We start from the raw sequence: 27,416 nt of genomic DNA, 5'->3' as shown, positions 1-27,416 counted from the left end.
GACATGAATAATTACCTCATACTGGAACACTCATGTCATCTTTTAAATATTTTACGTTCTCTACGAATAACAAATTAGTGAATAATCACAATAAACCATGGAAACATGGCCTACGAAACACAGCTCCAAACATTACCTTGAGTTCAGTTACACTACAGAAAATGTTGGTTGCCCTAAGAATAAGCCAGTACATTTATGTGCACATAAACCTAGGAATGTGTAAAACATCAAAGGTATGTGCAGAGAAGAATATAAGAACACACCTCTTCCGTATCCGTCACAGCGAACACCACCATCTCTATGCTCTTTCCATGGTTCTCGAGGAACCTGCGGACCGTTCCTGCAAAAAAACAACAGTTACACACTCCAGAGACACAGTCATATGTTTCACATAGGTCAGGGGTCATGGATGAGTTATGAAACATCATGCCAGTATGAATAGTTGCAAGGCTGGAAAGTGTTGATTGTTTGAAATATCTGGGATTAAGTATTGAATCTGAATCTTTTGGAAAGCATATTGATTATTTTAGAAAAACAGTTAACTATAAGCTTTGTTTACTATACAGATCTATTAATTGTATTACTATATCCATTTAAAAGACCTTAGTAACCGGAATGCTGCATCCTATCATAGACTATGGTGACATCATCTACCAAAACACAACCAAGACCTTACTTTGCGAATTAGATTTAATTTATAACATATCTTTGCCGATTCATTATTGGATGCAATTATAAGACACATCATTAAACAATGTATGAATCACTTATTCAAACAGAAGACAACTGCATTGGTACCAATTTATTTTGAAATCTATCAACTTAAAAAATGTCCCTGTTTATATATTATGGAACACCTAATGATACAAGACTCACAGTACTGCTTTTGACAACAGCAGCATTTACAAATGCTAAGGGTACTTCATGAGATTGGCATAAGATCTTTCAGATACAAACTGACTAGAATCATTTACCTATAGAAATCAGTACATTAATAATTACTGAATTAATATAAGAAATTTGTATATATATATATATATATATACACACACAAATCTGCACATGGTGATGTTTTTATTAGTTAAAAACAGTTTGTTCTTCGCATTTAAAAAAGGGCTTTCTTACACACACACATACACCAAAAATTCAAAAACGCAAAAAAAAATTCAACAAGTTCATATAAGGAAACCAGTCCATTTAAATAAACAGAAATACTCCTCAGTTTCATTAGCTGTCCGGGAGGCTGGTATCAGATGATCCCACAGGTAAAGAAGCCGGATGTGGAGGTCCTGGGCTGGCGTGGTTACATGTGGTCTGCGTATGTGAGCCGGTTGGACATAATGCCAAATTATCTTAAAAACAATGCTGTAGGCAGCTTATGGTAGAGAAATTAACATTAAATTCTCTGGCAACAGCTCTGGTGGACATTCCTGCAGTCAGCATGCCAATTGCACACACCCTCAAAACGTGAGACAGCTGTTGCATTGTGTTGTGTGACAAAACTGCACATTTTAGAGTGGCCTTTATTGCCCCCAGCACAAGGTGCACCTGTGTGATGATCATGCTGTTTAATCAGATTCTTGATATGCCACACCTGTCAGGTGGATGGAGTATCTTAGCAAAGGAGAAATGCTCACGAACAGGTATTTAAACAAATTTGTGCACAACATTTGAGAGACAAACTTTTTGTGCATATGGAACATTTATTGGATCTTTTACTTCAGCTCATGAAATATGGGACCAACACTTTACATGTTGCGTTTTATTATTTATTTTTGGTCGGTATTTGTATGCATGCATGCATGCATGCATATATACACATGTCAGGGATGGGAAACTGGCAGCCAATTTCCAAAAGACAAAAATAAATATGTACCCAGTATATTTCTCTCCACCCCATGGAAAAATGAGTAGAATTGCATGAAATGTGTTAAAAATGCTAAATGTTCTCTACACCCCTTGGGGGGGGGGGGGGGGGGGGGGTTGTATTGGTAGTTGTAGCAGTAGTTGTATTGGTAGTTGTAGCAGTTGTATTGGTAGTTGAATTGATATTTGTAGCAGTAGTTTTTATTAGTTGTATTTGTAGATCTACAACTTTTAATTTCCTGTTAATGTAAGTTTAATAAAATATTATTAGTTAATTGTTATTGTTAGTAGTTGCCATATTATGATTTGTTCTAAGTATTGTTTGTTTGTTTTAGTTTATTTCATTAGGATATTCTTGAAAACGAGATGTTGCATCTCAAGAGATTTCATCCTGCAAAATGTCTAACAAATAAATAATAGTTCAAAGCTACTTAAAATGATGTGACAAGGTGTAGGGTACGCTACTGTATGAGAGATCATTATTAGTGAATGTGTGCGTGTCTTACTGAAGGCGATGTGTGTGGCGTCCTCTAGTGCGTATCCTCTCTTAGTTGTGCTTACCACACAGAAGGCCACAGATGCCATGGCCTGCTCTCTGCAAAGACACAAACATCAGCTCTCACACAACTCCACATACTAACAGTACACACCACAAACCCCATTCAATTGACAGTACAGTACACACCAAACACAGTAAATTGTTTTTACAAAAAAACATGAGGTTAATGGTCAGTAAGGGAGCACCTGGAGCTCCACACAGACGTGTTATGTGGGGAGTAAACACGTGTGTGTGAACAAGCTGTGATGTAATCAGCAGGCCTGCTGTCCCAGTCACACCTAGCGGAATGCCAAATGAACACGAGGTGGAACACATAGAACAATGTGTTGTACTTATGCAATACAGTCAACTTCATGTAGACTAATGATGAGTTAATGTCTTACTTGGCGAGCTGCATGACGTTCCTATAGCAGCTGTACAGTGAGCTCTCAGCAGCCGTCCTGTACTTGGCTTTGTACTTGGGGCCCACCGTGTGGATGATAAAACGTGCCGCCAGGTTAAAGCCTTTGGTCATTTTCGCCTCGCCTGTCCGACATCCTGTGGATAAACACATACAGGTAATACAAGAGTATATCCCACACAGAACACACAAATATAACATTCTTCACCATGAACACAGCCTTGAAAGGGATTTACATAGCAACACACACAGCAACAAGACCCAATCTAACACTTTTTCCCCCCGTTTGAATATTAGCAAGTGGTTTAAAAAGCTGGCAGTAATGTGTTTGTCTCCAGTGCTCACATGATGTTAACACATGACATTCATTTTGACAGCATAACACAAGGTCATTTTCAGTAGACACAAACCAACAGAATTTGGACAACGAAAATAAGCATTCTGATTGATCAAGTTGATATAGTACCTCATCCATGTCAAAATATTTTCTCTTGTTTTGTACGTTGTCCTTGACCTGATAACTCAGTGGTGCCCCCTACCGTTCAGTTTGAGCAGCTCATCTCGAAGCTCAGGCCCAGCGTGTAAGAGGATGCTCTCAGAGATGGGGTTTTTGTCCGTCAGAGTCTCGTTACTCGTGTTGACAATCGCTGTGCAGTTCAGCAGGGCCACGTCGCCATTACTTGAGAGGAGACAGCAGAAAGAAAGAGGGTTAGATATTTTAACTCTGTATTGGTCGTGCAGTGTGAGGTTGGAGCTTGCGTATCTCTCTTTGACATTCATGGATGATTTACACAACAGTTTAAGTTTGACTACAGGTGTGTTTACGGAGTTAAGATCCTGCCCACAGGGCTTTGCAGGGCTCTACAGTTATGCGCCTAAATATTTTACTGTGCGACCTGGAATTTGTATTTAGGAGCACCAGTGTGCCTAGAAAAATGAAGGATTATATCTATAACACCTCAAATATGTCACTTTGCTCCTAAATTGCTTTGTGTGCGCTTACATTTTTCAACTTAGGCGCACACGTGCTCCTTGTAAAATAGCCCTGCTTTGACAAAATCTAAAAGGGGAACTACTCAAGCAGTTAAGTTGGTACTGAGTCATGACATCCTTAGTCTTCAGTCATTGAGAAATAAGCCTATGACAACCTTGACACTGGAGTGCAGATCAGTAGACAGCCGAGCTACTGAAACAGAAAAGAAGACGCACGATCAGGTTTACAGTGATGTTTCACTTCACTTAAATGCTGGAGCTTGCAAACAGCCAATGGACAGGTCATAATGATTTATTCCTCACTACATCGGCATAATCACAACGTTTGGCTGTGAACAAGCCTTGTTGTACACACCCCAGGGGTTAAAGCAAAAATAAACCCCATGAATGAAACTTAAGTCGAGCTCAGATCGATTGTCTGCGGGGCCAAGTTAAGCACCCCTTTCATGTAAAAAAAAGTAATGCCATCATACCTTTAGGAAAAAATGATCATTTTGTACATGTATTAAACACAGTTTGACCAATCCCAGTCCTTTTCAATTGAAAAAATATGTAGATCCTAACAAAAAAAAATCTTCACAAAAAATCCATATGATGAAAATCCATCGCAGTGACGGAGAACTTTAACCCCTGCACTTGGAGTGATCGTTGTTGATCCTTGTGCAAAGGGAGTGCAAGTCAATCAAAACACTGTGTCAAGTCCTGAAAATGCTGACAAATCAGGAACAGAAAAGTGATTTTCCTAAGACCTGTGTAAAAAGGCCTTAGTTCAGTCCAGTCTGTTCCTTTAACAACAGCAGGAATGTGAAGAGGGCTTGAGGCCACCTGGGTACAAAGGTCTTACTGAGAGACTCCTACTAGTGGAACCTCTGAACACATCATGTGCTCAGCCTCGCTCCACAAAGAGGATCTATGAGGTAGGGTCTAGAATGCCCATGTGGAGAGAGAGAGAGAGAGAGGTGCATGGAGCAATAACAGAATCACAAGGCAAAAGAAGCCAGGGATTCAACTTGAGAGACCTTATTGCTGTCAACAAAGGCATTTGATAAGAGTTTGATGATTATGAACGTATGAGAAAATGAGAGACCACGAGATAAAGAAAAAAAGAGAATGCGAGAGAGCAAAAGAGAGACCAAATGATAGGGAAGTGGTATTAGAGATAGAGGTCCAGTCAGTGTGCATACTCACTAGAGCACAATCTTCCTGTTGATGTCCTCTCTGTAGGGAAAAGGGGAGGGGAAGGCCTCCTGGCTGACCAGGCTGTCGGTATACTCCTTCTCTGTCTCTTCTCCCTCAGGGTCTGGCTGCCGCTCCCAGGTGGACAGAGTCTGTACCTCCACAAACTGAGAGCGTGCTCCCAGAGGATCCATTCCTGCACTTCGCTGGCCTACACCTCAATGCTCCCCACTGTAAACAAAGCCAGAGAAAGACATAAAGTGCATATATCAGTGTCCATTGTCCAGGAGCCAAATAGGAACAGTTATGACAAGGACCAGCAGACAGTCACAAGTGGTGAATACATTTGTGTTTACAAATGGTCTGGTGGTTTCAGTGTTCATCATTCAGTAGGTTAAAAGTAGAAATAACAACCCATTTTGTAGAGCAAAAGCATTAAAACACAATCAAAGAAAGGCTTTGTTCTGACAGATTAAAATTACACTGAACAAAAATAAAATGCAACATTTTCAAAGATTTCACTGAGTTACAGTTCATATAAGGAAATCAGTTTATTTCAATAAATTCATCAGGCTCTAATCTATGGATTTCACATGACTTGGAATACAGTTATGCGTCTGTTGGTCACAGAAGTAGGGGAGTGGATAGGGTTGCACATTTTGGGGAACATTCAGAGGTGGAAACTTTCCATAGGAATATATCGGAATTAATATTAATACCATTTAAATGTAAATGTTTTTTGCATTGGATATATTTACCATATCATATGGAGACAGAAACATAAACCGTTTACCTTATAAGTAGACATAATTGCAAATGATTAAATCCTTCCAAAATAAATAAATAAAACAATTTAGTTTCAAATTGAAATTGGTTGTCTTCCTCTCAGGCTTCCATGTCTTCTCCCTGGACCTCTTCAATGTCCACCTCTTGAACATCAGACTGAGGCCTCATCTTCACTGTCACTTTCCAACCTTGTTAAGGATGGCTTGTTGTCAGGCTTTTAAAGCCTCAAATTTGCCCAGATGGCCACCAATTTGTCAACCCTTGTATTGGTCAGCCTGTTGTGTTTTGGTGTGTGTGTTCCCAAACAAGGACCAGTTACGCTCTGAGGCGGCTGATGTTGGTGGGATTTGAAGGATGATGTAGGCAACAGGGGAAAGATTCTCAGATCCACTAAGTCCCTTCCACCAGGTGGCTGATAAGATATGTTGGCATGACTGTCATATTGTATCTCCATCCCAAAGTCCTTGCTTGGAAGTGTACTTCGCCAGACTGCCAAGAACCTCATCCAGGCCAAGGTGACGAGACACGGTAATGATGATACCATAGGCCTTGTTCCTTGCACCAGACAGGATGCTCTTGCCAGCATACTTGGGGTCCAACATGTACGCTGCAGCATGTATGGGCTTCAGGCAGAAGTCTTCACGCTTTTTGATGCATTTCAGAACTGCTTGGAGCAACAGTGAAGTGGGCAGGGCAGTACGGATTTCTTCTCTTACATCTGCAAGCAGAGTCTGAACATCAGACAGGATGGCATTGCCTCCCTCAATCCGTGCAATGGCTACTGCTATAGGTTTCAGGGGTTTCAGGCTGCTTACCACTCTCTCCCAAAATACATCATCCAGGAAGATCCTCTTGATGGGGCTGTCCATATCGGCAGACTGTGATATGGCCATTTCTTGGAGAGACTCCTTCCCCTCCAGGAGACTGTCAGACATGATGACATCACCACCCCAACAGGTGTTGCTGGGCAGCTTCAATGTGGTGCTCTTATTCTTCTCACTTTGCTTGGTGAGGTAGATTGCTGCTATAACTTGATGACCCTTCACAAACCTAACCATTTCCTTGGCTCTCTTGTAGAGTGTATCCAACCAATTGTTCAGTGCCATGATGGCCTTGAGAAGCAGATTCAATGCATGAGCAGCACAGCAAATGGGTGTGATGTGAGTGTAGGACCCCTCCACTTTAGACCAAGCAGACTTCATGTTCGCAGCATTGTCTGTCACCAGTGCAAATACCTTCTGTGGTCCAAGGTCATTGATGACTGCCTTCAGCTTTTCTGAAAATGTAGAGACCGGTGTGTCTGTTGTCCCTTGTGACTGTGCTCTTGTAGTGTGGGCTCAATAGCATCTCATTAGAGTGCAAGATCTTCAGAATCAGCTGTACATGTGATGAGAGTGCACTGCACATGTGATGGAAGAATGCACTGTGCATGCAGAGGGTTGCAATTCTATTGAATTGGGGATAGTTAACCAAAATATGCCACCAGCCCTAGAATTGCCTTACATGTATCCCACAAAAAAGGTTAACTGTTACAAGCAAAAAAAAAATTGAAATGAATTTAAGCTAAATTCCCCAAATTCCAGGGCGTAACTTAATTTACTGGAAAGCTTCTGAACATTTGCTACCCTAGGCGTGTATCAGAAGACCAGTCAGTATCTGATGTGATCACCATTTGCCTCATGCCGTGCTTTATCAGGCTGTTGATTGTGGCCTGTGGAATGTTGTCCCACTCCTCTTTAATGGCTGTGCTAAGTTGCTGGATCTTTTATTTCAGCTCATGGAACCAACACTTTACGTGTTGCGTTTACATTTTTGTTTAGTGTAGTTCTAGACAGTAATAAATTAACCGGTTGCAGGACTTCTGTAACTTCTAGTCTACAACCTGCCAAATAAAGCCTATCACCTAAATAGCAGAAGCCAAATTTGTCAGTAGACATTTTATTATGTTTGGAATATTCTGATTGCATTTTTGGGAGGTTAGGTGGCAGTTAGATCAAATTGGGTGAATATGGCAAGCAAGGTCTGACTAGGTCCGACTCATTACTGTTACATTAGTGCACCTAAACAGACAGGGAATTTGAATGGACCATAAGGACTCGATGAAATGCAGAATGAAGACAAAATATATACTAGCTAATTTTCATAACTTGAAAAAAAAAGTATACATTTGTGTTTACTGAAGCATGGTCAAACATTTCCTAGTGTTTTAGCTTGTGACATTACTCATATTATATTATTACCATTTGAACGGTTAAATAGGCCCTATTTATGGGGAAAACATCAAATGAGAACATAAAATGTGTCGTCATCACCAACCATGGAGTTCGAGCTCAGCTGACCATCACATACATTACCAGTACAGCGTTTGCTTTCGTTTTACTTTGATTCACAAATAACCTGCTAGCACGGCAGCAAATAGTAGCAGGTCGAAAAAGGGAAGGAAATCAAGTATGTATTTATCTAGCTAACGTTAGGTAATCAGAAGAAACATTTACACCTACCCGTTTTCCTTCGTCCACGAATATGTTGTCTACTCCGAGCAGGACTGAATTACAAAAAGCATCGAATGCAGGGAGTCTTCATGATTTTGTTATGATCACAAACATGGCAAAACTTGATTTGATCAAGCCAATTCCCATCGCACAGTCACGTTTACTATAGTTAGGCGAGTACCTGATCAGCTGATTCACTACAAAGAACCCAAACACGCATAACAATCCCTTCCGGAATAATGCCCAGGGATGTACAATAAATCCCAAAATTTGTGTAAAACGCATAGTACAGCATTCAGAGGACCTATTAGAATTGCAGCTACCGGTAAGTAAATCCTCGAGAGCATTTTCTATATTGTAGGTAAATTTATGCATTTAGATATACGGTCAAATATATGGCATAGAGCAGAGATATTTTGTAATAAAATAAACAACAACACAAGAAGCAACCCCATAAAACAGACTAATGTAATAAATACAAAAACTAGTTACTGTGACTGATCGATAATTCAATTGCAATTGAACAAGATTGTAAGTACAATAATCATAACAACATATTTAAAATATACGTATTTTCTGCCTCTCTGTGTTTATGTGTTTCTGTATTTAAAAAAAAAAATCTGTTTTATAGTTTGTGTTCGACTACATATGTGTTTGATTAGTAAGGTCTTCCTCGTGTGCCCAGAAGACAGAAAACGGGTTTCCACTAGTTACCATAGCCCCCCCAAAATATATATTGTTATATCGTAAAAATTAATGAAAACAAAAATAAGCTTTTTGGTCTTAATTTAAGGTTAGGGTTAAGCTTCCTGAAGGCTTCAGAGCTTTCACAAAATTCTGCTAAAAAACGGTGAATTCTTAGAGCTTCATAATCGGTTCACAGTGCACATTAGGGATATATGCTGGTCAACAATAAACAGCAGCGTATGATTATCAAATATACATGTTTTCTCTTTACTGTTTTCATCAAAACTCCGTGGCTCAGCGGTAAATCGTTGACTTTAGTAGGGCCAGTTGGAACACCAGCAGGTTTACATAATGCTTCCATGTTTTGCTTTCAGGATTACTATTTTTCTAAAACCGAATCTATGGCATTATTTCGGATGCTTAAGACATAAGCGATACTATACTAAATAAAACGATTTATTTGAACAACAGTGCAGAAAGTGTGGTTTCACATACATTTATTTTAAATAGAGTGCCTTCAGCAGTATTCGACCTCATTACCCTCACGTCCCTGAATGTTTCATTGTTCCCTACTCTACCTGCTAAACTACCAATTAGGTGAAATTATATAAGTACAGTGTCCAATAGAGGTCGGTGTTTGGTTTATTGTCATACATTTCTCGGATCGCTAACATGATGTGTATTTTTCTCTTCTCTGATCTTTCCTACTTTTCCCCATCCCTCTCTTTCGTCAGGGCTCTGACGCGGTGCTGGAGGTGTTCAGTGTGCTGCCAGGACGAGGTGGAGAGGGTGATGGCCAAGAAGCTGAAGAGAGCCAAGAAGAAGGCCAGGTAAGTCGCAGACAGAGTAGAGATCACCTGTCACTACAGCCATGGCAAAAACCAGTCTGCAGATGTAGTTCAAGTTGGGACATTCGTCAAACATGTGTGGAATCTAATTCCAATCAAACTAAATACTTAAAATGTTTATATATACAGTTATGATGATTACATTTGTGAATATATAAAGATGAGGTGCTGCTGTCCCCTCGTGTAGGGATGTGCAGGGTGCAGAGGAGTAGGACGCCCCAGAGCCTGTGGTGGAGAGGAAACTGGCTTATGAGATTGTGAGACTGACCAACATCAAGGCCTCTGCCAAGATTAGGTACACACACACACACACACACACACACACACACACACACACACACACACACACACACACACACACACACACACACACACACACACACACACACACACACACACACACACACACACACACGCATGCATACTCTCACACACTCAATCAACCAACCAACATTTTGTGTCACTTTATATCCTAGATGGGTGGACTGCCTGCTGTTTGCGGGTGTGGAGTTGAAGGTAGCCATGCTGCTCCAGAACAACACAGTGGAGCCTTACAGCCTCAAGACGTCTGATAAGAACCCCACGGGCACTAAGACCTCCAGGCTCGCCCTGGGAGACCAGGGTGCCCGCACATTGGCCTTCAGCTCAGACAACATTGCTGTCCCTTCCGCCTCTCCGGGGACACTGTCAAAGTCTGGAACAGGTAGAAACATCAGGTCACACAGCGCTAGGATTGACCTGACCATGGGGTTTCACTGTATAAGTTAAATCTAGTTAATTAAAGCTTTAGGGCCTAAAGTTTAGGCTTTCCAGCATCTTTAAAAGTTTACATATATTATGACACCTAGACACATATTATAAGAAGTTTTCTTCATTCTGAATGGGTGTCGTAACAAGTTCCAAGTTTCTCTCTGTCACAGGTCTACCCTGCAGGTGATTCGCACCATGGCGTGTGAGTATGCCCTCTGCTCCCTGTTCGTCCCTGGAGAAATGCAGATCATCCTAGGAACCAAGGTAACACACATGCATGCACACACTAACATACACCAAACTTCTGCAGATGTGTATTATCCAGTATTGGACTATTGTGTGGAACTCAGGCTTACCGAGAGAGGACTCTAGTCCCCACGCCTGTTTTATTATGAGCAGTGCCATTGAGGACTTTTGCCATGTTGGCGCTGCCCATGCTCTCACAGACGCCATAGTGGGACAGAGACAATGATGTAATGTCTATGGGCTAACCAAGTCTGTCTCTCTCCTCTCCTGTCAGAGTGGTAAGATTCAGATCTTTGACTTGGCATCAGGAACCCTCCTGGAGACTGTCGATGCCCATAACGGAGCTCTGTGGACCATCTGTCCGTCTCCTGATCAGGTACTGTCTGTCTGTCAGGATCTACCTGTCCATGTTCAACATCATCCACAATACATGTAGAGCGTTCATGGATCTCATCTTCTAAAGTGCCAATCTCCATTGCAACTCCAAAGTTTCCCTTATCTGTAGATAAAAGCCCATGGACAAGTCCACGTTTACAGAGTGATGCTGAGACTCACTTTAAAATCTACAGTATGTCAAACAAAAACCAATGTTTTAAAAGTTAAACAAACCATACAACTCTATGCACAATGATTACTTTGAACAATTTCCACATTTTTTTTTACAAAAGCAAATTTACTTGAAGAACAGTATGCAGATGCAAAGTTTGGTAGCAAAATGACATTACCAAACTTTGCATCTGCACTTTGTTTGACATACATTTTAAAGTCTCAATATCACTCCTTTACCGTGGGATTGCCCCCATACAATACAATCCTTCCCATTTGCTCTGACTGTTTATTTGACTGTGATTATGTTATTTCCTCAGAGGGGGATAGTGACGTCAGAGTTTCAGCTGATTAAGGATGGAGAGGCTGCACAGAAGTAAGCCAAGATGTATTCCTTCTGTTTCACATACTGTCAATAACACAGTAATGCTGTTTTATACTAGAGGCAAAGAAGTTATGTTGTCCAGGCAGGTACTAGTGATCCCAGGCTGCATGGTGTTATTCAGGTGAGCTTCTATGGAGTGAGCCCTTGACTGGAGTTTGTGTGTGTGTGTTGCAGGAGGCTGACGATGAAACGCATGCGTACACTGCAGCTGGATGAGGATGTGTTGCATGTGTGAAATATTCTCCTGACCAGAGATTGTTGGCTGTCTCCCTGCTGCACTGTACCGTCAAGGTCTTCTACACTGACACACTCAAGTTCTTCTTCTCTCTGTATGGACACAAGCTCCCTGTGTTCTGCCTGGACATCTCTCATGTGAGTACCAGTACTCAATCTGGCAAACCAATCTAAACTAAAAACTAATGTAATGTGTGACGGTAGATTAATATAGAATGTGCATGGTTAAAGTTGCTGTGTGTTATGTGTGTCTAATCTGTCTTGACTCTGAATGTTACTTCTTCTCCACCTGTCAGGACAGTGCCATGATAGCAACCGGTTCTGCAGACAGAAACGTCAAGATCTGGGGTCTGGATTTTGGGGACTGTCACCGATCTATGTTTGCCCATGATGACAGGTACAGAAAATGTATAACCTAATGTTAATATGAATATATAATATACTGCCAGAACACATCGTCCTAAGCCGTCAGACATATGGTCAGTGTAAATGGCTTAATGTGGACGCTTTACCAACGGTCTCATATGATATTATTGAATATACGTTGACTTCACTCTCCCCATTTCCAGTAAAATATTTAATTTAATCTCCAGTTTCAGAAACACTGTCCTAGTTAGCCACCTCTGACCGATGACATCACCCCACCTGCTCTTTCATGTCGCCGTTTTGTCATTTCTCATCTGCTTTCCTTTTCCTTCTCCTTCTTTCTTTTCTCAGCATCATGTACCTTCAGTTTGTTCCCAAAACCATCTGTTCTTCACAGCGGGGAAGGAAAAGAAGATACAACAATGGGATGCAGTCAAGTTTGAGCACATCCAAACTCTAGAGGTGACATTCACTCCCATGCTGTTACATTTCCCATATGGAGAGGAGGCCTCGAGTTCCATTATTAAAAATGTGTTGAATATTGATGATTGGCAAGCAATTATGTGACCTAAATGCACCCTTTCCCATCGGAGTGACTTAATTTATTATTATTTATTTCAAACAGTGGAAGTATAAAGGTGTGTTTTCTCTGTGTCGTTTCTCTCTCACTGACGTCTCGTGTGTCTCACAGGTTCCTGGAGAGACCAAAAGCAGCAGAAGTGGCGAAGAAGAACAAAGAGACAGTCAAAGCTGTGTCATGACTTTACTTTCATTAATCTGATTATTGTTATTTATTTAATCATCTAACTATGTTTAATTGTAACCCAATTTAAATTAATCATGTAACAATTAACTAATTAGGATTTGGGGCACCACGGAAGAGGTTGTTTTAAGAGTTACCATCTCCGGAATTAAACTCTATAAGGTATATATCTATTACATCAATAAACAGCTGGAGCTGGAGCTCTTATTAATCATTACCTCATATCATCATTCTGAACAGTCGTAAACTCAAGCATCTGCAAAAAACCCAGCCTTGCTAATGATTCAGTGCTACACAAATTGGTTTAATTATTTATTTACTAGCTAACTAAAAAATAACACATAAGAAACATACACACTTACTACATGAGACAAAGGTCCCTAGCGGACTTTCACAATATGGCTTTTTATCCAACAACATGGAGAAAGAGAGAAAAAGACACTTATCGTCGATACATTTCAGGACTTTTCTCACATGAATCATATAGTTTGCACACGAACCGCCACCCGTTTTGGAATAAGAAATCATGAATGTATTTACGTGTGGATGTCTTTGTCCGGCTTGTGGTCCTGAACAGAACTACAGAGTTCACTCTGTTCCATTCGATCCTGAAGCTGCTTATTTGAAGATAAGTCAGCTGTGCCGATGGTTCCAGTCATGTGATGAGAGTAGCGTACTACAATGTTTTGTCAAGGGTAGTAGGATGGTTTGAAGAGTTCAAGATATTTTACTCGGGACAGCTAATCAGCTGTACCAGTGATTGTCTGAGAGGGTTTGTTTTCCTCTTCCTCCTCGTGTTGATAGTCAAGATTTGACCCACGATGAACATAAGCTGCAGCTTGCTGTTTCTCTGGTCTAAAGGAAGGTGAGTTTATTTCTTCACCTCGTGTTGAGGTTCAAAGTACCAACCATTTCAAACGTGTAGCTACCCGCCTCACGTTCCCTGGTCTAATGTTAATTTCGTTAACAAGGCTCGAAGGGGACAGCTCCGTCTGTCTGACACGCTCTCCGACCTCACTCGGGGCATGGCTACCTATGTATGCATAGTTTATAGGAGATAGATTCTCTTATACCTCCTAAAATCACATTCCTATCTTAACAACAATACTTTAAACATTTTTCATACTACATGCACAACGTATTGGATGGAAACTTGACAGATAAAGGGGATATACTTTCAAAGTTACAGTATTTTGTCCATACAGTTTTTAATGACATCACGAAACGAAAAGCAATATCACATTAGTTTTCCATAGCTCCCCACTGACCACTCCCCACGCCACATTATGTTACAAATATTGTTCCAGTATTCACGTTTGACCGAGTTAGAGTTTGTCGGGAAAAGTCTGTGAAACAGAGATTCCTTTGTTCATACTGGAGGGGAATAAAGAAAGTCTTCTTCTTAAATTTACGACAGGGTGTGGAGGTGTCAAAACCCCCACACCAGATCCCTCCTCCACTCTGCAGGTGAGAGAAGGTCTGTTATTGTCAGCCATTTCCAAGCTGATCTGTCCCATTGTGATCCTCACAGGACAGTCATGACAGCTGTGAGTCTCCACGTCAAGTAACTAGACTGCAGAGATGGAGAGGTTGTATGTGTGTAATCTGCAATGGTGTGTGTATGTGTGTGTGTGTATACAGTATATGTGTCTCTCTTCAGGCTGAGCTTGTCATGGAGGCTCTGGAGCTGTACAGATCAGAGATAAGGAAAATGTAGGAGCATCAGCCTGCCAGTCAGCCGGCAAACAGTTGCCTCCAACTAAAGTCAATCTTATCCTTGTGGCCTTTGGAAACGTTTCTGTAAGTTTTTAATCCCACCTGAAATTATGATACGTGCATAGCCCAGGGTACTAGCTCCATTCCTCACTAATCGATCATGTAACCATTGTAACTACATCCTCTTCTGACTCCCTTGCGCCGTCTCTCTATGTCATGGCACGTGATGAAGAAGGCCCATTCCAGTGAGCCGGAGGTGTCTCTGCTGGTCCTGCCGTTCCCCTACGTCCCAGACCTGCTGTCTCTCTTCAACAGCTATGTCCAGGATGGCCTGGAGGTCGAGCTAGTGTGCCGCTTCTTTCTGCTCAGGTATGCTAGCCTCCAACACAGGCTTCTCAAGTAGTGCGATAACCTGGGGAAGTTCTCCCTTTAGGATGATTATATAAAGGGATGGAGTCTAGATTCAAACTAGTTATGTGTTGCTATTTTGCATGGGTAGAGCTCCAAACAGAGGTGGTGTTTCCGAAAAAGAATTCTGACTTCAAACAAGTTAGATATCATAAGATAATGCTGCATAAGCTACTAAAACATTGTCCGACACACAGTAGGAAAAGAGGCATGGACAAAACAAGGAAAAACAAAATGGGAAAAACAAGGAAATGCCTCTCCTGAAGGAAAATTACATTTCTACTTACGGCCAATAAAATGCGAACGTTAACAGCCGGCGCTTCCATTGAAACGCACAATCCAATACTATAGTTTTCCAGACTTCCACTAGTCGAGTCAACGACACTATATTTGGAAGGATGACGTCTCGCGACGATGGACATGCTAACAAACAACATTACACTAATCATAACTGTTTGTCAGTCAGTTGTTTGTGCATTTCTCTCACATCATTTCTGATGAAAACCTTGTAACTCTATTTTTGCTAATTTTCCTATTTTTCTTTTATATTTATATATATATATATATAAAAAGCTATGTACTCTGAACATTTCATGACTAAGACCAAGAAAATGTATTCACAATAGCTTCTGAAATTTCATAATTGTATGTTTGTTAATGGGGAGAATATGGTAATTTATTCAATTTCCTGAAAAGTTTCTGTTGTGGAGATAAGAGGTTTACATCAGACACAACAATATGCAAATAACCTCACACAGGTGTGTGTGTCTGGTGTCTCTGTGGTACTTCCGAGTAGATGAGCCTCATGTCTGTCTGTGTCTGTCCTCACTGTGCTGGTTGGTCCTTATCTCTCCAGGGTCCACTTTGGCCAAATCTCCAGTAACCAGATGCTGCCAACCGTCATAGATGAGCTAAGAAGCAACACCCTCTTTAAAGTCTGAGAGTTCAGGGTAAGTCCAATCAAAGAATATAGAAACATTTACTCTAAAGGCCGATGATCCACAAGTCTTATCAAACTGTTTCTCGCCTTCTGCTCCTGGATGTTCTGGGGTTCAACAGTGCTGGTCTCCAGTTTCTCCAGGTGGAGGTCGAGAGCTAAGAGGACATCATGTTCTTTGCCAACGCCGCCTCGATGAGAAGCGAGAGAGAGAAGAGAGCTCTACTCATCATCGCCTGAATCACTCTCTCTCTAGAGGCTGGTAGGATGACCTATAGGAGGACGGGTTCATTGTAACTGCTGGAATGGAATTAATGGAACGGAGTCAAACATGTCATTTCCATATGTTTGTTTGATACTGTTCCGTTTATTCCATTCCAGCCATGACAATGAGCCCGTCCTCCTCGCACCAGCTTCTTCTGATATCTACCCCACATCATGACTAGTAGGCTACTGCAGGCAAGGCCTTTAGCAGATATTTACACTGTTAGTTTTATATTTCAACTGTTATAGGATCCTGATAGGACATAACACTGTTGTTCAATGACATGCTTCATTTCCTAAATAAACTGTGTCTGAGTCACTCATGTCACGCCTCGCTTCCTCAGGTTTTACAGAACGCCTGTGAATTAATAAATCCACTGTGCCCTAACTCAAGTCAAAAGGAAGTAGTGTATGTATACACAGCAGATCCCTATGCAACCACAGTCTCGTATAAAACATATAAAACTCCATCTTAAATAGATACAATTCATGTTGGACTTTTCCCTCCCTGGCCGGTCTTAGTTTCCCGTCACATGGGGGTTTGACAGGTATGATTTAGGCCTGTTTCTCTGGGTTTTCCTGTATCACAGCTTAGGGGAGTGATTCAGGGCTGGATCAGGGCCAAACCGAAGTGGGCTTCAAGGGGATAGAGAGCAGTGTCCGATTTGTCACAGACCACCAGTCTCTCAGACCACCAAGACTGCCACTCACAAAGAGCTCACAATACAGAACCAGATTCAGTCAGCTACAGGGGAGCCCCTCCTACCTCTCCAGCCTGGTCTCATAGACTAGATGTAACATAGTATAAATCCAGCACACTCAAATTACAATGATACGTTTGGTACAGTTAGATAAGACTCGATGATTACTTAATGCAAAAACAAAAGTAGAGTAGTTGGTTGGAGTGGATGGGTGGGCGTCTAATGCAAACATCTAGTAACCCAAAGGTTGTGAGTTTGAATCTCATCACAGACAACTTCAGAATTTTTGCTAATTACCAGCTTTTCAACTACCTACTACTTTTTAGCTACTATGAAACTACTTAGCATGTTAGCTATAAGCCTTCCCCAAACCTTAACCCTTTTAGTTAACCCTTCAACTAGCTATCTAACGTTAGACACCAAGCTAGAATTCGTAACATATCTTATGTTTTGCAAATTCGTAACATGTCATATGAATGGGTGATGGACATTCACAAATGAATACATACCATACGAAACATAACATATACTAAATGGAGCGACTCAGATTTACGTACAGAATAATATGAAATGCTCTGAGACCAGGTTGCCCTCTCCTCTCACCACAGTTATTCCATACTGCCATCAGTGGGAGGCAGATTCAGCTTGACTTTACTGCTCTTGTAACCCAGGCTGAATTTATGGTGACTATACCTTGTGTATGTTGACAACATAATTCACCCAAGAGTAGAGTATAGGACCCACATCTCTCCCATCTCAGTTTTCAGTACCATATTTTGCTGAAATATGGGCTGCTTTCATTTTTTCCACAACCCTGAACTTTAATCACTTAACATTGGCAATGTTTCACCCACATCAAACACGTAATGTTCCACAAGTGTGTTTATATCTTGACCGCAGGGCGCTGTGAATTAATGAAATGGACACCTTAAAACGCCTTTTCCCCCTGTTCGCTTTTTAATCTTGTAGCATACAAAAATCAAATTAACTCTGTATTTATAAGGCTGTGAAAAGGGCCAGAAACTCTTTATGAGGCTGAATTTGGCTCTTTAAGCTATAAATGTCACATCTAACTAAATTAAAAATTCTTCAGAAAAAAACTGAAACACACACACAATGTTACAACACACCAGCAATGGATTACAGACTAATCTCAACTCAAAATGGTATTAGAATGCATCATTTATTTTCAAAACAGTATGAAACATTTTCAGATACCCTATGTAGCAAACAAAGTTTGACCTGAATATTACCCCCAACATTTAAGTTACCTTTCAGTAAAACTATGAACTCAATTTAAAAAGCAGCTGCCCCTAAAAACGAACTTCTCATTTAGAAAACTGTTTACGTGGCATCGTTTTGTGAGGCTTGGGTTCGTGACTGTATCACAACATAAATGAATGTTGAGTTTGTTTCAATCCTGCCCACAGCTTGCAACACACAAGTAATCCTCAGTTTGGAACACAACTTCATGGGACCCAATCGTAATGCCTGTGGTACATTTTTGTTAACTTTGGTTATCCCTATGGGGTTAGTTAGGGACCATTGGTAAATTACACAATGTAAATGGGACAATATGTTCAAATTCCCATAACTCAAAATTTCAATGACTTAAAAATGGGAAACCAACTATAAATTGTAGAAATACATTTTGGGGAATTTAATGAGAAATTTAAAAGGTTTGCCATATGTAAATATTATCTAATTTAAATGGTGTAATTTATTGACGGCCCCTAACTAGCCCCTGAGCTAGGCTATCCAAAGTTAAATACATTTTGCCACATTTGCAGACCAGCCAGTGAAGCTAATTGGTGAAACAATTTGGCTAACTCTTCCCACCTGCGAACACACACAAGACACCCACATCAAACCATGACACTGAAATCAACTTGTGTTTGAATTCAGCCATGGCTGCTAGCATTTCTTAAAGAATCAAATCTAAAACAAGTCCAAATCAGGAAGTGCAGTTGCCCTTTAACCTTGTCTTATTCAATATAGCACACTTTTCCAGTTTTACATGTGTAATCTCATTCTCTGCCTCAAACAATATCTAAAAGTGAGAGATTTTTTTCCTGATGTTTTTGTCAACCTGTTATATTCTGCACTGTTACAGAACACTCATAACAGCCATGGCACACAGAGTGTGAGTAAAATGTTTGAGGTTTCCTCCCTCCATCTCACTCATATGTATTGTGGCTACAGCTACACAAGGACCCCAAGTTTATTATTCATTTCAGCTTTATGGCTTTTCACATACAACAGACCAGTGTACCTGGGAGGAAAAATGGGGCTCAATGGTTGGTTCCATAGCTGTGACTGATCCAGAAAAATGACCCACTACTTTCTCATACTGACTCTTGGCTCTTCAGATGAATAAACAGAGAGAATTGTAGAATAAGCGCTTATATGTAGCAGTTATATGTGGGTGTAACTGGATAGATATCAATGGATTGACATGAATCTCATGAAGCCCTGTTTCAAGACTATACAGACAGTGTTATAATCAAATCAATCAAATGTATTAATAAATCAATTTTTACATTAGCAGATGTCACAAAGTGCTTATACAGAAACCCAGACTAAAACCCCAAACAGCAAGCAATGCAGATGCAGAAGCATGGTGGCTAGGAAAAACTCCCTAGAAAAGGCAGGAACCTAGGAAGAAACCTAGAAAGGAACCAGGCTCTGAGGGGTGGCCGGGTGAAGATTATAAGAGTACATGACCATTAAGGCCAGATTGTTCTTCAAGATGTTCAAATGTTCATAAATGACCAGCAGGGTCAAATAATAATCACAGTGGTTGTAGAGGGTGCAACTTGTCAGCACCTCAGGAGTAAATGTCAGTTGGCTTTTCAAAGCCGAGCATTCAGAGGTCAAGACAGCAGGTGTGGTGGAGAGGGAGAGAGGGGGTTGAAAACGGCAGGTCTGGGACAAGGTAGCACGTTCGGTGAACAGGTCAGGGTTCCGTAGGCACAGGCAGAACAGTTGAATCTGGAGCAGAACCACGACAAGGAAGTACATGTCTGGTGAAAAGGTCAGGGTTCCGTAGGCACAGGCAGAACAGTTGAATCTGGAGCAGAACCACGACAAGGAAGTACATGTCTAGTGAAAAGGTCAGGGTTCCGTAGGCACAGGCAGAACAGCAGAAACTGAATCAGCAGCAAGAGAGTATGGAATTACTATCAATAAGTAGGTCAACCACACAGGTCAGGTAGAAAGCAGATATGTATCCATTGTATTTGCTGCATTCATGCAGAGGACCTCTCCTATATCTACACAAGTCTTAAGAATCTGTATAGAGAATATGAGTGTTTTCCAAAACAGTCAGCTGTGACCCACTGAAGGGTTGAAGAGAGAGAGAGAAAAAGAAGGGGCTTAGACAGTACACTACTGAACATGACCACTGGGTTGCAGTCTTACCTTTCCCAAAACTCTTGGCAGAATCCAAAGCCCCCTATCCAAGCCTGTGTCAGTAGATTACAGCCCTAGCACCTGTTCTGTTGTTTAGCTCATAATGGTTAAGGTTAGGACTGGGTCCAACACGGTCGTCACTAGCTTCTATACCCTCAAAGTCATAAACCCAATTTATCTTCTTACATTCTTTTTTAACCCTAACCTTAACCACACTGCTAACCTTATGCCTAACCCTAACATTAAATTAAGACGATAAAGCTATTTTTTTTGCCATTTTTGACTTTGTGGCTGTGGAAGCAAATGGAAACCGTCCGACACTGACAGACCACTGATCCCAACTGCCCATCAATACAGAATCGCCATCACATTAGTGGCATACCACAGCATGGAGGTGACACTGCAAATAATCCATTGTCTATCATTTCCAAGTTCAAACAGTTCATGACCTATATCTTTCACATAGATTAATATTACTTCTTGTATTACAGTGTCATTGTGGTATTTCTTTGGCTCTTTTGGGAGGGTTTTGCCTAGCAACCACAAACAATTGCAAAGAAGTATGAGAAGTTGTTCAGATGAGGGATGAGCAACACCTGCTAAAAGTAGACAGTAAACAGTAAATTAACAATTAGTCAGTGAGTCAGTTAGTTAGTCAGTGAGTGAACCGGTCCACAAGTCATTCTTGCTGAACTAGAGGACTTTCCAAACAAATTATGTTCAACTTTCCGAACGGATTGAAACTTGAGAACGTGAACAAATAAACAGGAAGTTAACAATTAGTCAGTGAGTCAGTCCACCAGTCATTCTTTCAGTGGGCCATGTGTTAGGTTAAATCTGCCTTCAGCACTCTATTTTTTTTAACGTTTAAATGTAACCTTTATTTGACTAGGCAAATCAGTTAAGAACAAATTCTTATTTACAATGATGGCCTACCCAGGCCAAACCTAGACAACGCTGGGCCAATTATGCACCTTCCTATGGGACTCCCAATCACAGCCAGATGGGATGCAGCCTGGATTCAAACCAGGTACTGCAATGACGCCTCTTGCACTGAGATGCAGTGTCTTAGACCACTGCACCACTCGGAGTAAATAAGCCTGTAACTACCTGAGTAAGATATGGCGGATCGGTCTGAGAAGACCCTGAGTCGTAACCTGGCTGCTATGAGAATGGGGCAAGAGACGGCTAGAGATTGGTGGTCTTCCAGTCAGGGTCTGAATGATGAGGTGACAGAACACTCAGTCATGCCCAGTGCTGACCATCTCTCTCTGGAGTAGTTACCATGTGAACGCTTCCTTTATCTGCATCTGCCTTTCAACTCTGTCCAACCTTCTTCTTCTTTTCTTTCCTTCTTGCGTTTTTATTTTCTTCATATTTGAATTTTAAATTCACTGTGGCATTATTTATGTGAATATGGTTAGTATTCCCTGCATATTTCTTCTATACCTCCCACCACATTCATAAAGCTACAGCAGTCGTGAGGCTAAACCATGATTTTTATTTTCATGTCATTATTTATAGGCTATCCCTCCATTCTCATCTCAACTTTCAACATTAGAAAAAGTAGTTAGAAACATTTTATAAAAAGATTCTAATTTCCTCGTTATCCATTCCAGCAGTGTGTTCCATCAAGAGTCATGGTGGCTGTTGTATTGCAGCCCCAGGAGCTGAAAGTGGAGGTGCTTCCTAAACAGCGTCAGTCAGTCACACATGTTGAGTGTGTCAGCAGCACGCCTCCACTCATCTGGGCGGAAGAGAGGAGCATGTTTTAATAACGCGAGTTTGGAGAGATCAGGAGAGAGGAAACCATTTCTCCCCCCTACCCCACACCGGGGTCAACCCTTCCTGGGCCCTTATGAAGCAACACACACACAGACACACACACACCAACACACAAACTGCTTACTTTCCTCTTTTAAGAGCTTTCCCCAGAAATCCACGCAGCTGATGTAATTAGTCATTTTTGAGCCCTGCACTTCATATTACTACCCATAAACAGACATTCAATACTTTCCTTTGAGAGCCATGTTTATCCTAAGGTTATATAGTCCATGCAGGACCTCTCAGTGTTTATTCTCTAGAACAATAATGACACTATTGGTCCCTGCTGGAATGCTGTTCATTTGTCCAATTAAACACTGAAAATAAATACAAATCTATTAGACTCGCTCTGGTCAGATTTGTTCCAAAAACACTTGAACAACGGCACTCTGCCTGAGGATTTATGGAGTATGTTTGAAAGCAGCAGGACTGACGGACGAAATGACGTGGAGGGAGATTTGTTGTCGAAGGTTTAATCTATGGTATTATCTAAATATACTGTGACATAAATCTGGATTACACACAAGCAATGACGACAGCCTGTGGAAACTAATACAAACACTTTCACAAAGTAGCTACTGAGCACAATATCTTAGTCAACTGGATACAAGTATATAGTAGACCGTGTTATGCTACAGACCATGAAGTGGCATAAATACACAAAGCATGTATTGCAAAGAGCATCATTAGAGCAAACATTTGGAGGGCACATATTTCACAGAAATTATACTAATTTAAAAGTAAATGGTCACAACAAACTATGTATTTTCTACTTAGAACTATGTAGAAAATAAAGCAAACAACTTCCTATGCTAGAAATGACAGAATTTTTACACAAATAACCAATCTAAGCTCTAAAAACGCTGCAACAAATTTGGGGGATGTTTTTCTGGGGAGTGGAGAGTAAAGTCTGCCATTGTGATGAAGTATCTACAGTCTCCATGGGAGTGATCACATACAAGACTGGACGGAGGGCCCACAATCCCCCAGACAGACAGACAATTTCATGTCTTATAAAAGCCTTACTGGATCTATAAACGCTGCATGCCAGGAACACAGAAACCAATACATACAGGAGCATAACCCAAATCCATAGCATCGATGACATATAGGTTTATGTAGAGTTACTTTATGTGGGCTCCTGAGTAGCGTAGTGGTCTAAGGCACTGCATATCAGCGCTACAGACGTCACTACAGACACCCTGGTTTGAATCCAGACTGTATCACGGCTGTGACTGCGAGTCCCGTAGGGCGGCGCACAATTGGCCCAGCGTTGTCTGGGTTTGGCCGTGTAGGCCGTCATTGTAAATTAGAATTTGTTCTTAACTGACTTGCCTAGTTAAATAAAGGTTATGAAATTTTCAAAAACATTAAAGAATCCCAAATACCTGTACCCACAGCATAAATATTGTACTGTACAGACTCACAAACACAGTACACTTTGCTGACCTTACCTGGTGGGTCTAAAGTTTCATTTTGAGCTGCATGAATGAGTCAGACTGAATAGTGGATTGTTTCTATATATAGTACATGTACGTAGTTCTTCCCTTGCCTTCATTTGGACAATTGATGTTTTAAGTTATAAGGCATCTTATTTATCTGTAGATGTGTGGACCATGGACTAAGGAGAAGATAACTACCCATATCAGTTAATTTTAGCAGCATAGGAGGACTGGAGAGATAATTGGTGTTCCAGTCTTTGATATGTCCAAGGATCCAAAGCCATTTCAGTTGGTCTACTCTGAGTCGACACAGTAGACCAGCCAATTAAAACCAGCACACAACCACTTATCTGAGTCTACCCCTAGCCACACAGTCAATTAACACACAAAGAGGAAGTCCAACCCAAACATCCTGTAGGGAAGAGTGAGACCACATGGATGCTCTTTTGCAGTGGGCATGTCTCTGTTTGACCTACCATTGACTCAAGGTATCAAAACTAGCTCCAAAGTCTAGGAAACATATCAGGCGGAATCAGAAGCTATTCCAAAAATGCCTGTTAAGTCTTGTGGGTGGAAAAAACAACAACATCCAGAACCCCAAGTCAGTCCCTGGGTCTGTAATGAGTGCAGCATGAACCATATCAAAATGTGTCAAAATACCCCAAGAGGGAGAAAAGGTAGAATCTTTAAAGGGGAAGAGTGTCTCTTTTAAAGGGGAACGTGGAATCTGTGTCTAACATGACAGGTCAGAATTTGGAGATGAGAAATTTAAGCTTGATGTGGGCACGGCTATTCCCTTTAAAGATGTTTTATTTGTCTGAAAGAAGGGTCAGGACCGCCTGTCAAAGAATCCCCCAGACCACCCAGAAAGAGGGTCAAACTGTCAATCAACCATGAATTAACACGCTCTATAGTCTTTTATTACCATCTCGACACTGATAAATACAATATAGTAATTATCGGTGAATATCAATGCATTAGTTTAATATTAGGTAAAGTTAACAGATATTTTCATGAGCTAGTGAGACTCATATGAGCCACTTTGTATTAAAGCACTCTAGTAACAATGCATCCATAAGACCGATCAAATCGAGAAACCCGGCCATAGTTGTTCTTCATCTGTCTTATGTTATAGATTCACACTCTCTCTCCAACCCTGTTGTTGGAGAGCTACCGTCCTGTAGGTTTTCGCTCCAACCCTAATCTAGCGCACCTTATTCTAATAATTAGCTGGTTGATAAGCTGAATCAGGTTAGTTACAACAGGGGTTGGAGTGAAAACCTACAGGAGGCTAGCTCTCCAGGTATAGGGCTGGAGAGCCCTGTTCTAGTAGCTCTACTGTCAGCAATGGTTAATGTAGGCAGATTGCACATAGAGGGAACAATAAAGCTAGTATATTCACTCTTGCCATATTCAGAGCTGAGTAGCTAATATTTATCCCCCTGTACAGTTAGACTGGCTGCCAGCCTGTTGGATTATTGCCCGCTCACTACGATCGCTGATCCAAACAAACACACATACACGATGCACACACAGACACACTCATACCTAGAGGTCAGATGAGGGTGCAGAGTGTGTGTCCCCAGGGTGTGTCTTGACTCTGAGGCCCCAGTCATCTGTCAGCAGGCAGGCTTGGGCTCTGAGCTCAGGGTAATCCCTCTGTCAGTGGCCAGCCCTCTAGCTGGACAGGGTAGCCAACACCAGCTTGGGCGCACATGCACACACTCACACATACCACCAAAACACACGGTTTAATCCTCATCTCACTCACTAATAACACCTCTACTAACCCCCCCACCCCACGCAGGACACCAGGATTCACAGAGGAGAAGATTTCCACCCACCTCTTCCCAAAGCCCTTCCAGAACAAAGGGAGACTTGCTGACTGCTTCATATTAGTGTTTAATTAAGTTCAAAGACATCTCCTCTCTCTGCCGCGCTGGTCTCTCTACAGACCAATAACCCAATTGAAGTCGTCTATTCTTTCATGGCTCTGAGCTGCCATTCCTATGGGCTGGGATCACCACTACAGCTAAAGCTACAGCTACACTGCTAGGGCCCTGTGGTCGTCTTTGGCCACGGCTGATCTCTCACTCGGGATTCATCCAATAGAACCATTAAGTGGCTCACTCCCTCTCTCTTTCATCTCCTCCTCTCTAACCTCACTCTCCATCCCGCCCTACATCCCTGAGTAGCCCCCCAGCGTGCTCACATTGACAGATCTCTGCTTAGCACCTTCAAACATTACAGATAACCTTTTTTAACGCAGGCCGGCTAAACAGAGTCAGGCCTGCACTCCAGAGGCTTGTGCTGGCTGTAAAGAGATGGAGGGTAGGAATGGAGGGGAGGGAAGGAAATCTCTTTGAGAGTTCTCTCCCTTTGGTTGTTTTATCAATGGTTTAGAAAAGAGGGGTATTTTCAGCTGTTCGGAAGATAAGCACCATGTGTAAGATCATTAGATATGTGTTTTCCTGGTCTCTAAGATTTCTTTTTCTGTTTTCTGTTTTTCTCCTTCTCTTTCTTCCTCTGTTTATTTTAGCTACATTTTCAGCTGCTCTCAAGTAACATTTTATCTGGCTAACTTGCGACAGAGCCATAAATCTATCTAAAGCACACAGTGACTCCCACACTTCCATTACACCGATTTGGCAGCACTTTTTATTTCATTCCCAAACTACTGTGACAAAAAAAATCTGTAAAACGATAGAAATCTTTCATTCATCACGCACTACTACTGCTATAGTCAGTTGAAAGTCTATGTTGATTTAAGCTGTCCGGATTTCATCTGGGTTTAGCCGAGAAGGTAAGAAGAATTATGAACACATAACCACCCTCGAAGGTTATATTTCCCTTCTTTTTAGCAAAGGTTAAATCAAATGTTGGAAACGAGGTGATCGTAGATAAGACAAGTCTTAAATATTGTTGGTCTAGGGTGTCGAGAGTGTTAAGGACTGCTCTCTCTCTGGTGAGGTTTTCAGAGAGCTGGTGAAGTAAGGGTGGAGAGGTCTGGCCTGGGCAGAGTGCCACTAAGCTGTGGGGGGCCTCATTCTGAAGCTGCCTGACACACTGCCTGAATAGAATATGAATTACACCAGAGGCGATTAACCGCCCATATCATATGAGAGCGCCGTGTGTCCAAATTGTAAAAAGAAAGTGTGTGTAACACCACCGCTGTTTTTGCTACCTCTCACTGCACACTTGTATCACATACGACATTGGGTAAGAGTATGTTATAACCCCCGGAGACTCTAGCAAATGGATGCATCCATCCACCAGTCACCCCAATGAGAGAGACGGAGGGAGAGAGACATAGAGAAAAATAGTAAGAGAGAAAGAGAGAGGGAATAGGAGACATGTTGGCCAGCTGTAATGAGCGACAGTAACTCATGTCAGAGCTGGGTTATGATTTATTACCTTGCCTGACACCCTACGTAAGGACTGCGTGGACAACTTGATGCGTCTGGACCAGAATTTATGACCACGATCATTGTCTTTGTTATCTATGTCTTCTGAACTCTTTTCATTACTGCGCCCTGACACTCTTCTGCCCATGCAGCCATCTCTCACATTGAGTACTCCGAAAGCCCCGGATTCCTTTCGCCATGTTTCAGTGTGG

The 27,416-nt window shown here is 41.5% G+C and overlaps 1 protein-coding gene and 1 pseudogene across 1 annotated transcript in view; one reads left to right on the top strand and one right to left on the bottom strand.

Annotated features, from left to right (window-relative positions):
* The window catches only part of LOC139403107 (ganglioside-induced differentiation-associated protein 2-like), a 33,417-nt gene extending 24,891 nt beyond the window's left edge, over positions 1-8,526 (bottom strand). Inside the window, exons 1-6 of the mRNA XM_071146822.1 lie at positions 8,282-8,526; positions 5,007-5,225; positions 3,365-3,504; positions 2,809-2,962; positions 2,373-2,461; positions 264-340 (exon numbers count right to left, since the gene is read on the bottom strand). Coding sequence (XP_071002923.1) covers positions 264-340; positions 2,373-2,461; positions 2,809-2,962; positions 3,365-3,504; positions 5,007-5,188 — 642 coding nt within the window. The 5' untranslated portion in view covers positions 5,189-5,225; positions 8,282-8,526. The remainder of the gene's footprint in view (positions 1-263; positions 341-2,372; positions 2,462-2,808; positions 2,963-3,364; positions 3,505-5,006; positions 5,226-8,281) is intronic.
* Positions 8,512-13,147, top strand: LOC139385961 (WD repeat-containing protein 3-like; annotated as a pseudogene).
* Positions 13,148-27,416: the final 14,269 nt, after the last annotated feature.

The sequence above is a fragment of the Oncorhynchus clarkii genome, chromosome 3 (assembly GCF_045791955.1).
Source record: "Oncorhynchus clarkii lewisi isolate Uvic-CL-2024 chromosome 3, UVic_Ocla_1.0, whole genome shotgun sequence".
Classification (NCBI taxonomy): Eukaryota; Metazoa; Chordata; class Actinopteri; order Salmoniformes; family Salmonidae; genus Oncorhynchus; species Oncorhynchus clarkii.
The sequence above is the reverse complement of the archived record's forward strand: the minus strand, read 5'-3'. Positions and strand labels throughout refer to the sequence as shown.